This window comes from Berghia stephanieae, chromosome 4 (assembly GCF_034508935.2).
Source record: "Berghia stephanieae isolate SIO BIC M18660-M18661 chromosome 4, UCSD_Bste_1.3, whole genome shotgun sequence".
Classification (NCBI taxonomy): Eukaryota; Metazoa; Mollusca; class Gastropoda; order Nudibranchia; family Aeolidiidae; genus Berghia; species Berghia stephanieae.
Window position 1 is genome coordinate 55,426,949 of NC_088363.1, and position 18,972 is coordinate 55,445,920.

Consider the following 18,972-nt stretch of genomic DNA (forward strand, 5'->3'; position numbering starts at 1 on the left):
ATTTAAAAGTTCAAAAGTAGGAAAAATAAATTTTATTTTGTTTGATTTTATAAAAACAAATATCACGTGATCTTAAGTCAGAAAAGAACGTGGTAAAAACAACCACGCCTATTTTTCTCTAAATGTATTTTCATAGTGAAACAAAGAAAAGTTTCAAGTTATATAAAAGTACTAAGTAAAGGCAAGGAGCCCTGGCCGCATTTGTATCCGGGTTCTGAAATAGTTGTTATCATGAGCATTTCGTGCAGCCCCACTGTAACGTTACTGTAAAGTGTAGGCACAATGCCGGATGTAAATGGTGTGTTCTCGAATATTCGGTCATTTACATTTTGCCCTTTATTTTTTACTGTATAGATAGAACGAAGATGACCTCAGGGCTTTGTTATTGTCTTTTGCCATCCATGTTTGTGAGTAATTCTCACTAAAATGTATTAACCAGACTATAAACCTTTAAGGTTACACATAGTTTTGTGTGTTGGTCCGTTAAACTTCTGGATGGAAGTGTTGTGAATTTCTCAGCCAATCGCCCACGATCTATAAGTTATGATATTTTTGTCTTTGTTTTTATACTATATTTGCACATGCCATGAAACAAACTGCTCTTATAGCATTGATGTAACCCTCCTCTCCGTATTCTTCTTTCCCACCCAATTCTGATTATTTTACGTACTTCTCCTCATTATTATTATTATTATTATTATTATTATTATTATTATTATTATTATTATTATTATTATTATTATTATTAAATATTTATTATTAAAATAATAATAATAATAATAATAATAATAATAATAATAATAATAATAATAATAATAATAATTAATAATAATAATAATAATAGTAATAAAATAAATGGTGACAGCAGTTGTAGAAGTAGAAGTAATAGTAATAGTAGTAGTAGTAGTAGTAGTAGTAGTAGTAGTAGTAGTAGTAGTAGTAGTAGTAGTAGCAGCAGCAGCAGCAGCAGCAGCAGTAGTAGTAGTAGTAGTAGTAGTAGTAGTAGTAGTAGTAGTAGTAGTACCTCTACTACTACTACTACTACTACTACTACTACTACTACTACTACTACTACTACTACTACTTCTTCTTCTTCTACTACTTCTACTGCTACTACTACTACTACTGCTACTACTACTACTACTACTACTACTACTACTACTACTACTACTACTACTACTACTACTACTACTAATAATAATAATAATAATAAAATAAGGGGTGACAGCAGTTGTAGAAATAGAAGATAGTAGTTTACTAATACTACTACTAATTAGTAGTTAGTAGTAGTAGTAGTAGTAAAAGCAGCAGCAGTGATGGTGGCTGCAGTGGTAGCGATAGGAATTTTCTTGATAGCTTTATTGAACCGGACAACAACTCTGTAAACCCCAGTCTATAAATAACATAATTCATTCCCTTGTTTGTCCCTACAGGGCCTTACACAACTTCCTGCACACACAGGTCAAGTGCCCCATATGACTGACTTCTAAAGTTGAAGTGACTGCCAGCTTTCACAGTCCCGTCAACCTATATAGATAACAGACGTCATTTTGCTTGAGATCATTCCTTCACGACCTTTATCGGAGGCTCTACACATTTCATTTCTTATCGGACCATATTTGGGCTAATTCCTCGCCTACCAATAACGTCAAGGTCAAGGTGCCAGCCATTTCTTTATCTTCAATAAATACATACGTCAAGAAAAACATCACTTGTAGCAGCAGCAGCAGCAGTATTAGTATTAGCAATAAAAGCTCCAATCAAAGTGACCATAATAGCAACAGATGACAATATAAAAAAATCGTTATCTGAGCAGTGGACGTTTTTTAACCTTTTTACTTATATCTTCCTAAATTTATTTCTATTTCCTTGTTGAATATTAACTTCTTGATAATACAGACAATTTTTATAACCAATCTTGAGAACATTATCGCTTATCTCTGAGTGATTTTTAGCGTTTTTAACTTGTTTTATCATCACTATAAATAGAACATCACCTGTTACAATTTCTTATCAGAAAAGATAAACATTTATCATATTATAGGAACTAAATTTACTTGCGTAATCATTTGTTTAAAATCTGTTTGTCTCTTGAGTTTAAAATTATTTCTTCCTTCTAAGTTAAAAATTTGAGTTCATTTATCATTTAAAATTTTTTTTGTACTGTTCCATACATTAAATTATTATTGTTATTCATATTTATAAATCTAAATCTAAATTTCCATTTGTCCCTTGCACATCTGAAACAACAATGAGTGACTTCATAATAGAAACTAGACATGGGGGTCGACAAGTACCACCCCCACAATTGCCAACTGGGTTTGTTGCCGAGGTACGACCAAGCTCTCGTCGACGACCACATGTAAAGAGCTCATTTAACTCAGAAATAACACAACTGAAGTCGTCAGATTATCCTGTCAAAATGGCCAAGGAGAGCTTTGATTTAGATGTTAATGATTTGCTACAAAAGAAAATTCGTTCCCAAGAGAAAATGACCGATGTTTTATACACCAGTGTAGTGAAATTAATCAACACTCTTTTGAAAGAATATTCCGTAGCTCAGATTGAAGGCTCAATAAAAGTAAGTCTGGCAGACTGTAGGGAGACGATATCGGTTAATTTGAATGAAAATTACAATGCATCAAAAAGAAGCGACGAGTTGTCATTTTCTCTAACTAGTCTTGGGGAAGGGTTTAAGTTGAAGGGGAGAGACACAAGATTTGGTCCTATAAATTATCTGTCAAACGAAGCAATTCGCTCTTATCCTGATGAGTTTGGTTGTGGAAGGGATCAGTCTCCTGTCATTCCATTAATGGAAACGCAACATTCTCGAATGCTGGAAGAACCTGGAAGTCTCCCATTCGTTCAAGATTTTCGTAGAGTTTCAGTCGGTTCAGATGGATCGGATGCAGATGAAGAGAGCGGATATTCCACTTTTGGGGATGAGAGCCCACCAAGGAAGTCGAGTATTGAGAGCATTGAATGCCCTGAACATTTGGAGATCGAGCACACTGAGGCAGATAAGCCGGAATTAGTGATAGATTTGGATCCCCCTGTTGAAAATCCGACCCAACCTGAAGTCAACGTCCAAGGATTACCCCGAATTGATGCTAGCGGATCTGCGGAATATAGCGAGTACTTAGACATAGATCAGTGGAATGTGTGCAACGATCAACAGATGGTTGTTGATGACATACCCATGGCAAATGATGTGGCAAGAGCAGAAAATGATAACGGTAAACAGGATGATCAATATCAGCCTGATGTTGTTGTCAAGGAACCCCCCCTGGACCTCTCAGGAGACTGCAAGGTCAACGTGGATATCCTTCCTTCAAAAGAGAGTGATTTGAAGACAACCAGTTTGACGAAGGCGACTTTGTTATCCTGCAAGAAATGCCCCGCGACATTGCTCGATTCTAACTCTTATTCTAAGCACATGATTGAACGCCATCAGCTCCACGCTTGCCCTACATGTTTCAAGGATTTCTCCTCCAAGAACAATCTTAAGCGACATGTTAGAATACATACTGGTGCCCGTCCTTACAAGTGTGGGCAATGTGAAATGTCATTCGCTCGCAAAGACGATCTGAAAGGACACACTCTCAAGCATGACTTCAATAAACCATTTAGATGTTCTCTCTGCAAGAAGGGCTACACGGATAGAGCGTGCGTGAAGAATCACATGTCAAAAGAACACTGCTCGAGACTGATGAAGATTTGTCCCCAATGCGGAGAGAGTTTTGACAGAGAAGAGGCTTTTCTTGAACACAAGAAGACTCATCCGGCTTTGAAGCAGTATGCTTGTGAAACATGCCCATTCATCGGAACCAACCATCTTATGGCCCTGAAGCACAAGCTTCTACACAGCCATAAACTATTTTCATGCAAACCATGCAACGCCTACTTTGCCGACCCTTTCGATTACACGAAGCATGTCCGTAAGCACAAGAAGAATAAAGACTATACCTCTTACGTGTGCTGCTTCTGTAACTGTACTCTCCCTACATATGAGCAATTCGTTCGTCACGAATATTCACATGCTCAAGGCAAGTTTCACGAGTGCAGCGTATGCAAAAAGCAATTTAGGAGCAAGGCATTCATGCTTGAGCACTCCCTTGTCCATTCGAGTCCTAACAGTTTTAATGAGCAAACCCAGCCTGAAACCAAAAAGAGAAAGACAACGGAAAATGTTTCAACTGACACTTCAATGGATCACCTCGAAGAAAACTCGTTTGCTTCATCGACTTCAAAACTATCAAAACCGGCAACTATCGATACAGTAGGCAAAATCAGCAATACTCTTGAACACGAAATTTGCTATCCCACAAGAGAGATCAATCCTACTGAACTAAAACCGGTTCCAAAGGTAAACAATGATCAATTTGATGGGGAACTTTTGGATCTTAGCATGAAACCGCCCAAATCAAGCAATTCTTCCACCGGAGAACAGAGCATAGTTACTGACTCAGCTGAGCATAACACTGCGACCGATATCTCTAGCCAAATGACGTCGAGCTTGTCAACTCAATGCGTACCCAGAAATGGCTATGCAGCCATCGACGCTCGCGTTGTTGAGCAGGAGACATCATCCCGCAGTGCCAGTTTGGCAGACGTCAAGACGACCAGCAATGTCTCCAATGAGGAATTCCAGGTTGTCTGGCAAAGTCCAAGCTTTTCTCTAGATAGCGACGTGAAAAACACACTCACCTTCGAAAATCATCAAAATGTTAAAACTATGGAATATTCAACACCAATTTTGAACCGTGAGCAATCGCCAAATCCTCGTGCTGGTAGTCCTAAAATCGCGCGTTCTGCAATTGATAATAGATACAAACCTTATTCCAAAATGGTTGATCTCGCTTCAAAATTCCTCGCTGCTCGCGGGGGGCTTCCAAGACAAAACCTCCTGAAAGACATTGGCAACACCCCTTCAGGATTACTCTTGAAAGGCACTCATGTGCTCCCAGTAAGAAGCCACGGAAATGGCTCTCTAACTAAAACGCTTCTCCAAAGTAGAGTCTCCCCACTGTATGAAACTTCAGAAAACGCCAAAGAAGAACGTTCCAGCCTTGCGGAGACAAATGTACCGAAACCGCATAATGTAATGATTGGTCTCACCGGAACTTGCCTTGCTTCAACAGGAAAAACTAGCCCAACACTGAAACAAGAAATTGTCGATGACTGTTTACAAAACCACCACCGCCATCATCACCAGCATTACCAACATTCACATACATCGTCTCCAACGTCCATAATATTGAACGCAGGATATCAAGACCAACTTGTTTCAGATCGTTTTACCCAGAGGAGCTCACCTACATCGCCCATTGACACTCCAGCTCCCGCTGCCTTCTCAAAAACCGACCTGAACAACAACAACAACAACAACAACAACAACAACAATAACAACAAAAGCAACGTCACTCACGAATGTGACATTTGCAACATAGTCTTCGACTCATTCTACGAACTGGAAAGCCATAGTGTTGTCAACCACACTCGTTACCTTTGCGAATTCTGCGGCAAGGGATTCACAGCCAGACCTAACAGAGACCGCCACGTGCGTTATCACACCGGAGAACGTCCATACAAATGTGAGTTGTGTCCAAGCGCTTTCTTCAGGGGTGATGACCTCAAGTACCATAGAACCACAAGACACCCTATGGAGCAGATTAGCTGCAACCGATGCGCTGCTTCGTTTACGTGGCAGAAAGATTTAGAAAGACACTTGCGTCACTCGAAATGCGTAGCTACGGCCTAAAAAAAAAGAGCTAAACTCGCTATTCTTTAATCGGTTTAACTCACTCGACCCTAACACCGACTATATCCGTAATTTACCCGGGTTACTTTTACCCCATGCCTATTTATTACATTTTTATGAGAAAAATTATAGGCGTAGTATCAAAGCTGATGCTTTTCATTTTTTCATGTTTATGGCAGTTAAATAAAACTATGCACATGCTTATATTTTAAATACATTTTTTTTCCAATTTTGAAAAGTAGCAAAAATCTTTAGGATTGAGTGAGTTAAACGGTTAGTGAAGAACAGATTACCAACAACAAATTCATCGAGTCATTGTTTGGTAGAAAGATTCAGAAAGACTCAAGATGCCTGGAATTTGTCACTCTCACTCACTCAATCCCATGACCGGATGGTCGTCGCGGGGACTTGCGTGAAGCAGAAGTCACAGTTTGAGAATTTGAGATTGCTTTAAATTTATCATAGTCTTGTTTAAATTGTTTATGGTACAACGTCATGGTTGAAAGTTAAATCAATTTGAGTAAAGTGGGGATTCCAAAATATTTTTTAAGGGTTTAAAACTGTTGTGCAATTTATATATAGACGGTCTATGATCATTTTTAAAATTTCATTTTGCCATTACTTGTCTTTTATCTTTAAGATCTATTTTCACTTAATGTGATTTACTATTCTGTAGCTACGTTTGAGATTTCGAATAATAACAGATATGTAGGTTTGCATTGTATAAAAAGGAAAAAAAGTACTTTTTTGTTAGAAAGGAATATTTAAAATGCGTGTTTTGAAAGATGATGATTATTCAAAAGTAAATTAAAATATTTGTTCCGATGCGCCACTTTGACGATTTTTTTCTCCAAAATCTTAAAATATAGAATATTTGACAAAATGACATTCTTATTACGTCATTGTTTAATTGTTAATACAAAAAAGTTGTCCTTCAGAGCCATTAGGGCCATGGAGCCGGAGTTTATCCCGGTTTCTATAGCGTGAAACGGACAATAGCATGTTACCCTTAGGATAGGACGCTAGTCTATTGCAAAGTGCTTTCCGCCAGATCTAATAGACCTAGCTACCTATTTACTGCTGGGTGGACATAAGGGTCGGAACAAAATCGCGACTGCACCCGGGATCAATCTTGGTCCCTTTACGTGTGAAACAAGTGCTCTACCAACTGAGCTATCGGGACCCTTCATTGTTAATAACCTTGCATTGTATTCTAATAAATTATCAATTGTATGTGATGATAATTTTTGATGTAACCAATCAGTAATCAGATTACAATGATTTCAATCAATGATTTATAATTTTTTAAAGTAACTTAGATTTTTAGTCATGACAATTAATTGTTGATTAAAAATAACTAAACTGGTCTTATTTATAATGATAAAGGTACTGCAGTCATGGGTCAACTTATCATAGTTGTAATGGAGAATATTTTCTGTTCTTTTGAGAAGTACAACTGCAGACCACAACAAAATGGGTTTCAAAGTTATATAATATAATAAAGCTTATTTCTTAAAAGACCGTATCTTCACATTTTATTTATTTCCGCTGATATATTTTTTTATAAAATAAGATGGACCATGTTATCTGGCCGTTTCTGACGAGTAATAAACAGTGTAATGATTACCGTTGTGAAATTATCTAAACGAATTGTGCAATCAGTGGGGGGAAAAAAGAAAGACTTTTAGGCTTACCTGCATTTAAATAAAGTGATGATACTGTCTGTTGAGATAAACATGGTATACGTATATAGAATAAGTACACGTAGATTTTACCACAGTGATTTGAATATACCGAGTTAATTGAGATAATTTTAACGGATATCAAAAGGACACCTAAATATTATGTAGAATGCCTTACAATCTGAGTGAAATGTTATTGTCAGTAAATAATCAGAGAGTCCATAGATTAATTAATTAATTATTATTATTATTATTATTATTATTATTATTATTATTATTATTATTATTATTATTATTATTATTTATTATTATTATTATTAATATATTATCCTTATTACTACTACTATTATTATTTTTATTATTATTATTATTACTATTATCATTATTATTATTTTACTCTGACGTAGATATTATCATTCATTGATTCATCATTATGACTTTTGTGCCAAGCGACGTGTACATGTATGCAGGTCTGATATTCGAACCTAATAATAATTATGAGCCTAGTTTAACATTGTTGTTATGAATATTTTGCGTTGAGATGTCCAATAAAAGAATGAGCCAATACTAAATTGGGTTATCAGACCTCCAATTAAGTTCACATCGGTCACAAGTCATCACCATGTCTTATGCTTCATATTGTCATAATGATTAATTTATTAATGTGCCATACAGTCATTCCTGTGAAAATGTATTAAATCCAGGCTTTAATCGTGCCTGGGTTTACTGTGTGGATTTTTGTGTGATTTTTTAAATGAGTCTTATTATGAATCTTAACAATAAATTATGAAGAGCCCAACTTGTGATTCTTTTGTTATTGTTTTTTTTTTTGTATATGTTGTTTTTGTTGTTGTTGTTGTCGTCGGTGTTGTTGTTTGTGGTGATGATATGATGAATATGATGATGATGATGATGATGATGATGATGATGATGATGATGATGATGAGCAATGTGGTGATGATGATGTTGCTGTTGATGATCATTATGGCGGTGGAGGTAAATAAAGGTGGTCAATATTGCAATGGCAGTGGTGATGATGTTGACGATTACCAAGAAGACCTTAAAAATGATGAGGATGATGACGTAACGATGATTCTCAGTGAATAAATAACGGAGTTAAATGGGTAAAAAGGGATTATAGGGTATTCCCCTTTTCACTGTTTATGCGAAAATATAAAAATGAGGTACATTTCCTTATCATGTGTTTCAATCTACACCTAAGGAATTCTTTTACGGTCGTAGCGTTTCTCACGACCTTCTTCTCTTTTTCATAACCTCACGGGTTGTTTGGAACGAAAGTCTATACCGCTGTTCAGAAATACAATGTTTGGATAGCAACACCCATGTTAAACTGTGTTATCTGTTATTATTGGAATTCCTGAGAAAAGCGCACATTGGTGGATATGAGAACTGACCGTGTATTGTTTTACGTTTTGATTGCTAACCTCAGAAAACTCCTCCTCCTCCTTCTCCTCTTCTTCCTTCTCCTCCTCCTCCTACTACATACCACTACTACTACTATTAGTACTACTACTACTACTACTACTACTACTACTACTACTACTAGTACTACTACTACTACTACTACTACTATTACTACTACTACTACTACTACTACTACTACTACTACTACTACTACTACTACTTCTACTACTACTACTACGGCTGCTACACTACAACAACAACGACAACAACAACAACAACTACTACTACTACTACTACTACAACTACTACTTCTTCTTCTTCTTCTTCTTCTTCTTCTTCTTCTTCTACTACTACTATTACTACTACTACTACTATACTTACTACTAGTACTACTACTACTACTACTACTACTACTACTACTACTACTACTACTACTACTACGACTACTACTACTACTACTACTACTACTACTACTACTACTACTACTACTACTACTACTACAACTACTAATATCACAATTTCTTTCCCCATCGCCATCATTCCTACTTTTGGCAACTCCTAATTTTTCTTTTAAAGTTTGGCTCATATATGATGCAACAATTTCCTCTGGCATTGCCAAACACTCAAGGATCTAAATCTACTGTAACGGTGTGGGCAGAAGAGTCCCATCCTTCCTTCTGAAACCGAAACGAATCGTAAATAAAGAAATAAGTCTATATAGGAAAGTTCCGTTTTCAGATCTTAAATGAAAATCTGCGTTTTAAGAAATTTAATGCCCTGCATACTTTTAACCAAACGAATTTTCATCAGGTCCTGTTTCACACCCAACTGCACTCAACAGAACTCTCGATGTATTTAACCAGTTACCTGTCATGACCTAGAAAACTCGTAGTAAATTGATTTGGTCACGAACTCGTCCTATATCGATCGCTATTTGAAGGACGGATTTGGTGGCCAACTCTTGATTAAATTCATGTTTTTACCGTGTACGACAGTTTACTGGTTAAGGCTGTGGAATCTTTGTGGCCAACTCTTGATTAAATTCATGTTTTTACCGTGTACGACAGTTGACTGGTTAAGGCTGTGGAATCTTAGGTGAATTGCATATTTCGCCTTTGCCTCGAGGTACATTTCTGTTATTTTTAGATGGTAGAAAGAAGCAATTGAGCGTTTATTTATTTTTATTTATTTAATTATTTATTTTTTAATTTAAAAAATAGATAGATTAAAGGCGAAAAAGAATGGATAAGCAATCTTCATAATATACCACAGGTTACATTATTTTTTTAGTGCCACCTCCTCATATTTATCCTAATTTACATTTTAAAAAATAATTCCGTATTCACACACACACACACACACACACACACACACACACACACACACTAAAATATATATATATATATATATATAATATATATACGAGTATATATATATGTATATATATATATATTATTATTCATCATCAATATATTATTATTATTATTATTATTATTATTATTATTATTATTATTATTGTTATTATTGTTATTATTACTATTATTATTACTATTGCTATTATTATTATTATTATTATTATTATTATTATTATTATTATTATTATTATATTATCATTATTATTCATTGGTTTAGTTGTCAAAATGCGTGGATATATCTTCTATACTCGTTAGGAGATGAAGCCTTACAATGAGTATTTCATGAAGAAAACCGATATACCTACACCCTTTCTGTCAGAAACACAAATTCTACCTTAATCGAGTCGTTGTATTGGAATGACGAAACTTATTGCGACAATATGAAAAGAGAGCAATACAATGTGTGTATAAACATGAATTTAGAAAAAAAGCAGGTTATATCAAAATACCTACATTATACCTAAAATACTCAATGTCATGTCGATTGATACTTTTGTACGCTTTTCGTTTCTGAAAAATGAGCTTTATATAGCGCAATATCAACTAAACAGACTCAAAGCGCTTTCCGGAGGGTCCCTGGCCAACAGCAACACTTTACATTTAAGACGTGCCAATATGACGCCTGTTAGGTGATATTACATTTTTTTTCGGATAGAAATGCTGCTAACGGCCAGGTACTTATTTCACACCTGAGTGGATGTGATTAAAGAGCCCTTTCCAAGGACCCAACTATGCGTCGAGCGAGGCTTGAACCCAGGATCTTCCTATCGGAAAGCGAGATTCATACCACAAGACCACATAGCCGCACGTCAGACCGAAAAAAAATAAAAGAACTGATCAAATGAAACAAAAACGAAATAATCAAACTACTACACCTAATAAGCAAAACAAAAACTATCAAAACAATCTTTAAAAAACCCCGAAAATAAGATACCGGAAAAAGGCATTGATCTGCAATGTGATATTAATAAGCTGTTAAAATCTGCGGGCTGTAAAATGTAATTTAAAAAAAATGAATTTGAGAGCTTCAACAAGAACAAATACAAAACAATGAATATTTCGGGCTCGAAACCCTTCTTCAGATAACAGCAAAAACAATAAAAACATAAATACATTACTTTAGAAACTAAACAGACGGCAGATAAATATTTAGCTCGTCCTTTGGGTAAGTACAAAGATTTTGCAATGGACAGAACATTTATTTATTGAGCTTCGTATTTGTGTAATCAATTAACACACATAAATTGATAAGATTTATTTAACTTTTTTTTTTACACTAGACGGTCTAGCGGCGACCCCGCAATATTCACACGCACAGGGACCAAGATCGATCCCGGGTGCTGTCAAGATTTTGATGAAAGACAGACCCGGAGTGATTTATTTCAAAATGACGTTGACAGGTTCAATTGTAATGGCGGATAGACATCATCCGGATGGTACTTGAGTACTCACTCAGAGTCAGTGAGTGTATGTGAAGAAGTGTTCAAATGCGTAGGTTCAACACACTTGTCAACAAATTATAAACTTTTCTATGTAGTTTTATTTATGTGCTAATAGAATATGTAAACTGTTTCTTACAAATAGAACAATTATTAATTAAAAGAACGTTATGTTCGTACAGGAACCTTTCGAGTTCAGCCTTGTCTTCAATCAACAACAAAGCCAATAAACTGACAATGCAATCATATCTATAGACTTAGTTTATCATATAACGATTATAATGCTTTTTGGTTGTTGCTGATTTATTTGTGGCTGATCAAATGCTAATCTGGCAAACTATTCCGTGCTATTTTTATAATCCTTTTTTCAACAATTATAACTGCATTTTGTTGCTTGCTGATTAGAGCCCGAAACGTTCATTGTTTTGTACTTTGTTCTTTTTTTAAAGCTGAAAATTAATTAATATTTTTTTTCAGTCCACAGCTTAGCATTGGTCTTCACATTGTATTCTTAGAGCATTTATATTGTGCAATATCCACTATACCCAATCACAGCGCTTTACAAAAGGCTCCTAGCCAACAGCAACACTTAACATGTAGGATCAGATATAACGCCTTTATCCGATAGAGATAATGCTGTTAACGGCCAGGTACTTGTTATACACCTGAGTACGATGAGAGTATGAAGTAAAAAGTATTTTCTAAGGACTCAAGTATACTCAAAGCGGACTCAAACCCTCGACCTTCCGGTTCGAAGGCAAGTGTCATATCACTAGGCCGCATAGCCGCTAAAGGTGTCAGAAGTGTTGTTTACATTCTAAATTTTTATTGATATAACGCAGTCTACGATCTGGGGAATTGAAGAGAATAAAACACGCCAAACTTCCGTGAGAGAACGCTGTGCGATTATGTGCTCTAGTGGAATGACACTCGCATTCGGATCGGTATGTCGTGGGTTCGAGTCCCGAGCAGAGCATTGTTGATACCTTGGAAAAGGCTCTTTACTCACATTCTCTCACCGGACTCAAGTGTAGAATGAGTACCTGGCAGTTAACCACGTTGTCTTTGTCGGAAATGTAATGTCGCCTAACAAGTGTCATGTCTCCTTCAAAAAGTTATACATTGCTGTTGGCCAGGAACCCTTTGTAAAGCGCTTTGAGCACGGTTAGTGGATATTGTGTTTTATAGTAGCACAATTCTTTTCTTTTTTTGTGTGGTTTCTTTATCAACTATACAGGTTTAGCTTTGATAATTCGATTGATTCCGTCATTTTAAAAAAGTGTTTGTCGCCATTTGATAAACAAAGGATAACAATTAATTTCCTTGTTTTGCGGAAAAGGTTAGATTATATCTAAAATATCACACGAGATATTTTTAATGTTAAAACTAAACTAGATAACAACTTTGTGAATTTCATTGTGGTTAATATGGGAGTAAGTACAATAAAAAAAACCCCAAAAAACCCCCAACAAAATACTACAAGATTTGCCAGAATATTAAAAAATGAAAAAGAAAAAGAAATCCACCCCCTCTTCCTAAAAACCCAAAGAAGTCAAGAACCCCCCCCCCCCCCCCAAACAAAAAAAAATAAATAAATAGAAAACAACAACCCCCCCCCCCCCAACAAAAAAAAAACAAAAAAAAAAACAACAAAAGAACGACTAAAATGATTAACAATTTGGAAAAAGCAAATAATACCCAAAATAAAAGAATGATAGAAAAACAGGCAACAACAATTTTAAAAATTCCACCAATATAGGATTTAATCCATGAAGATTTTATTCAAAAATTTCAATACATGATAGCCTATGTGCGGCTGTGTGGTCTTGTGGTATAACACTCGACTTTGGATAGGAAAGTCCAGGGTTCAACTCCCGCTCTGAGCAGTGCATTGTTGAGTCCTTGGAAGAGGCTCTTTACTCAGATTCTCTCGCCGTAGTCATGTGTAAAAATTATTACCTGGCCGTTAACAGCGTTGTCTCTGTCCGAAATAAACGTAATATCGCCAACAGGTACCATGTGAAGTTTTACATGTTGAGTGTTGCTGTTGGCCTAGACCCCTGTAAAGCGCTTTGAACACGTTTAGCGGATAATTCTCTATATAAATACTCATGTTTAAAAAAAATAAATCTTATATTAGGTACGACGATACATTGCTAGTTAAAGAAACACAGTTGCGCAGAAATATATCAATTAATAGTTTGTTTGATACATTATCTAGGTAAGGCAGAGGGTGTATGTTGGATTCCAAGATTGTTGATTTTGGGATAAATTTTTATTTCATAATCTCCAGTGGCTTTCTTTGAGACGAACATAGCAAATTAAAGAAATTAAGGAGCAAGCACCAGAATAAGATAAAGTTCTGAACTACAGCTTAACACTTGTTCAGATCTTTGACACGAACAAGACACCCATCCATATTGTTTCATTTTTTTTTTTTTACTCCAACGTTTTATTAGACTAAAGTCTGAACTCCACCCCCACCTCTCCCCAGAGACTCTTGGAGTTTACCAAGGTGTTTGAAACTTCTATAAACGTAGTATTTATTTATGTTTAAGACGTGCCAAGTAAATGGAAAAACAGAAAACTAATGCCTGATTTTCCGTCCGAGTCTTTTGGAATTTTCCAAGGTGTTAAAACTTCCATGATGTCTTTGTCGTTATAAAGAATGGGATGTTTCCTTTTCTAATATCTTTCTTTCTTTCTTGTACTGGCACCGTGTTATACATACTTTTTCCGACCTTTAAGAACTTAAGTATATGCCGTCTCATAGTCCCGAGTCTTGTCTCCCCCACATATATAAACCATAAAAATACAGTATCGATACAACTACAGACTAGGCAGTATCCAAATCAATAGTCACTACTTATTAATGATGATAATGAAATCTATTTATATTTCATTTTCCGTTGACCAAATTAGTAGACGAATAACCTTTAAATGTTGTCATAGCAAAACAATAGCTTCATATTTTTCGTGGTTGTAAGCATTTTTGACTTAATAATGACGAATGTTTTGGAAGACATAATATACAACGTAATCGTGCATTGAAATAGTTGACGACAAGGGACTCTAACCTATCTTCACAGGAGATCCCCACAACCCACACGTGTACGTTGGACGCATGTCCAACCGTTATCGCTTCACTAGTAAGCCGTTTCACCTCAAGGCTAAGCCAGTTCTTGGGTACCGTAAATAGCTACTGTCAGAGATTTGTGGAATCTACCCCATGCTGAGATGTCAACCCAGAGTGCATTCCCCTTTTGACAGATTTCATGGAACAAAGTTGAAAATAAATCACTGAGATAAAAATCTTTTATTGACCGATTAAAATTGAAAAATTCTTTTGTTTTTGCCAAGTGTTTAGATTTAGAAATATATGTTATATTTTCCAAAAATACAATATGCCATTGTTTGTTATAGGCTATGGAAAGTTATAAATTATTTGAAAGATAATGCTCTGATCAGTTTGATACAGTGCCCATCAAGAATAAACAACCCTTTTTAATAATTTAAAAAAACCCAGCTGAAACAAATATCCTGTCAATGTCAGATAAAGAGCTTTCATAAGCTTCTAATTTTAAAGATTAGTGTTTATCTTTCAAATGCGTTATTATTAGTAATTAGCCAGCACATTCATACTAGAGGCCAGTGCGTTAGCCATTCACAAACATTAGGCTCAATTATTTTTTATATAGCACTAAACTTACTCTTGTTATGATAGTCTATCGCAAATACTTTTGACAAGATCTAACAATGCAGCAACCCACAAATAGTTCAGAAAATAAAGAACAATGATATCTGATTGCGACAGAGAGCAATATCGATCATTTTCCTTTTGAGGCAGTGCTCTGGGAGCTGAACTACAACACAACATTTAAAAAATTGACACCATTGTCACCCATCAGGTCACTGAATATTCTCAATGCCGCTTGAATTTGTGACAAGACTTGACACAGGACCTGCTTGGCAGCAGCCAAAAAAACCCCATATATATGAAAGGAATAATAAAGGCAGGGGATCAGCAATGTTGAATGTGTTAGGAATTGTGTTATTGTCTAGGGATATTGACATTTATAGGCCATAAGATGATGATTAATATGGAAACTATGCTCTCATGCTCTTTGCTGGAAAATGGCGTGAGGTTAAGTCGAGTTATTAAAATTACAGAATCTTTTCAAATGCATGGTCTTTGTGTATGTATGTATGTGTGTGTGTGTATGTGAGTGTGTGTGTGTGTGTTTGTGTATGCGAGTGTATATGTATGTCATGAGAGAGAGAGAAGAGAGAGAGAGAGAGAGAAAGAAAGAAAGAAAGAAAGAAAGAAAGAGAGAGAGAGAGAGAGAGAGAGAGAGAGAGAGAGAGAGGGAGAGAGAGAGAGAGATGTATATGTGTGTGATCTTGTGAATCCCCTGTAGTTCACTTTGCGGCGTTGCACTGCGACTGACACAAGGGCCACCTCAAATTTGTCCTTTTTGAAATGGAAATCTCCATATAATATATATATAATATATATATATATATATATATATATATATATATATATACATCTATACATACACATCTATCTCGCAAATTAGTGATTATCTGTGATTAATGAGACGTGCTTCGCAGTATATATTTATTTTGTACCAACCGCAAACAGACACATAACTAAATAGGGAGCTCCTATATTTCTGTGTGCCAGATCCCGGGATATCACTAAAGCTGAAGTGATAATCTTATGATGAGATAATTCTGTCCCTGACTTATGACGTCAGCGACCCCCTAGCTCGGACATTTGTAAGGTCAAATGGTGCGGGATGAACTTTCTGTTATCGTAAAGTAAATTAAATGATAAATATGAAATATGATATATACTATCTGGACTATTTACAACGCAAGTATGGCTCATAACTAGGTCACTATCCAGGCTGAAACAATATATATATATATATATATATATAAAAGAGAGAGAGAGTAGAAAGAGAGGGAGAGACGAGGAGAGAGATAGAGTGAGATAGAGAAAGAGTGGGAGGGGAGAGAGATAGAGAGAGAGAGAGAGAGAGAGAGAGAGAGAGAGAGAGAGAGAGAGAGAGAGAGGAGGGGGCGAGGGTTGGGGTGAGAAAGGTAGTAGATAGGGAACAGTTTAAGTAGTATGTTTTAGGACAGGATAGTGGTATAAAGGTGGTTTGAACCGTAATACATTTTCTTAATTCCAGATCACGTTAAGTAATTCTATTCCGTTGTAAAATTTGAAGTCATAGTACTGTCTGAATCATTAGCCGCATGGAAACAATAATTTATAAATAATAGAAGGTCTAAAGCAGTTCTATGTTAACAATTGTGAAATTGTTATGTAAATCTGTAAAGGAATAAATAAGCTATGACTTTTTTGTAAGATGTACATGGGAAAACCCCCAACTCTTATCATCATTATTGTCTTTTCCCCCCTGGGTCAGGGTATAGGCCACAGAGAAACAGTTTCCATCCTTCTCTATCCTGAGCTAACTTTTTTTTTTATCTCGTTCCATGTCTTATCACTTCTCTGTTGAGCTTCTATAATTCTTCTCCATGTTCCCCTTGGCTTTCCCCTTGATACATGGTGCGAACGTTCCAGGATGCATTTCTAAGCTGCTTGTGTGACGAAGTCGTCATCGGGTCAGCAGAGTCCTTTCTGCTTTGTCTGTTGTCCTTCATAAATTCTGTCATTGCAGAAACTCTTCGGTCGCCCAAACTAAAAGAAAAAGGATTTGATTTGTCTGCCTGTATTTCTGTAACAGTTTGAGTTTTACGGAAGTGGTGTAAACCTTCGACAACACTCAACCCGGAGGACCAGGTGACTCAAAAAGGGGGAGTCACACACCATTAGTCGCCTTTTACGACCCGCTGGCTTGGCGTTGGGCTATTCTTGCACCCTCTCAGTTGAGGGATCCCGAACCTGAGACGGGACCCAACTATTATAACCATGTATTATTTGCGTTTCTAAATGATCATCTTTGGTTTCTTTAAAAAAAAGATTTCAGAATAAAGGTAAACACAACTGATAGTCTACGTGACAGACAACATTAATCACTTTCGTACAGCTATTCTTCCTTTTCTGATTACAAAATTTTCTTTACGTGATACACAGATCATACGTACTTATTCTATCCATTTCTTCATGTATCATGATGTCTTACAAATTGAATTCCAACTTCAATAATCTTTTAAAAAACTGTTTACATAATCCAGTATTGCCGTACGCTGAAACACGTGTTGTATTGAAAAGCGAGGTGCATTTATTTAGAGCTCTGATAGCCCAATTCATTATAAGCTCATTGTCGTAATGGAAATCTCAATAACTGACGCAAAATATTGTCGAGTACAACAATGTTTAAAAAGGCCCATAACTGGGGTCGGATGTCAGACCTGCATATATATTTTCACGTCGATTGAAAGGTGCTTTATGTAATAATAATGTGTATGTAACTCACAGAAGATTTGGGGGCAGTGTGGGTCAGCGGTAAGGTACCGAGTACGAATACCCGCTGCGCTGTGTGGCCTTGAACAAGTCACTTCGCCTTAGTTCAGTTTGCGGTATTGCACTGCCGCTAACGCCTTTGTTATTTCAATTTTTCCGTGGAATAGACCCTAAAGACAAAGTTGCCTTGTGGGATGAATATAGAGAATTTATTTTAATTTAATTTTTTAAAATACCTTTTATAAATAAACTAAAGAAATGAAAACAAATACAGTTTAGCTTAGGAAAGAGTTGCCTTAAAACAGTGTCGGTAAAATAGATAAATGCCATCAAACCCGAACCAGCTTAGGGAAGGATCAAGGTATTTTTAATGAACTGAGCGCAAGAAGTGTAATTTGAGTAATCCTGTATCATATTCTTAACAAATTCTTGTCGTATCGTATCGTACCATTATCGTTGCTTTGCTCATCTTCTGAAGGAATTTCTCGCTCTCGAAGTAAAGTAAATTTTATAAGTCATTTTAAAGTACATACCCCTCCTCCACCCTTTTTTTTTGTTTGGAAAAAAATGAATTTGATAACGGTTCATGTTTAATCTCTCTGCACTTGCGAACCTGAGGAGCGTTACATGTTAAAACCTTAAAGAGATTCCAAGGTTTTCGACAGACAGTTTTTCGCACCATCTCATATAATTCATTAATAAACCAAACTCCTCAATCAAGACTGTTTAAGTGCAATAAGGATTCAGGAAAAGAATTTAGCATGAAGGTATACGGATTCGAACCAGCACGATATGTGTTAATGTCGTG

The 18,972-nt window shown here is 36.0% G+C and overlaps 2 protein-coding genes across 6 annotated transcripts in view; both read left to right on the forward strand.

Moving 5' to 3' along the window:
* LOC144970858 (uncharacterized) overlaps positions 1-8,249 on the forward strand; it is a 43,668-nt gene extending 35,419 nt beyond the window's left edge. For all 4 annotated transcript variants that reach the window (XM_078910960.1, XM_078910958.1, XM_078910959.1 and 1 more), the window contains exon 2: positions 1,434-8,249. In XM_078910960.1, coding sequence (XP_078767086.1) covers positions 2,252-5,761 — 3,510 coding nt within the window. In that variant the 5' untranslated portion in view covers positions 1,434-2,251 and the 3' untranslated portion in view covers positions 5,762-8,249. The remainder of the gene's footprint in view (positions 1-1,433) is intronic.
* Positions 1-18,972, forward strand: part of LOC144970857 (uncharacterized) — a 147,430-nt gene that overhangs the window by 86,759 nt on the left and 41,699 nt on the right. The window lies entirely within an intron of this gene.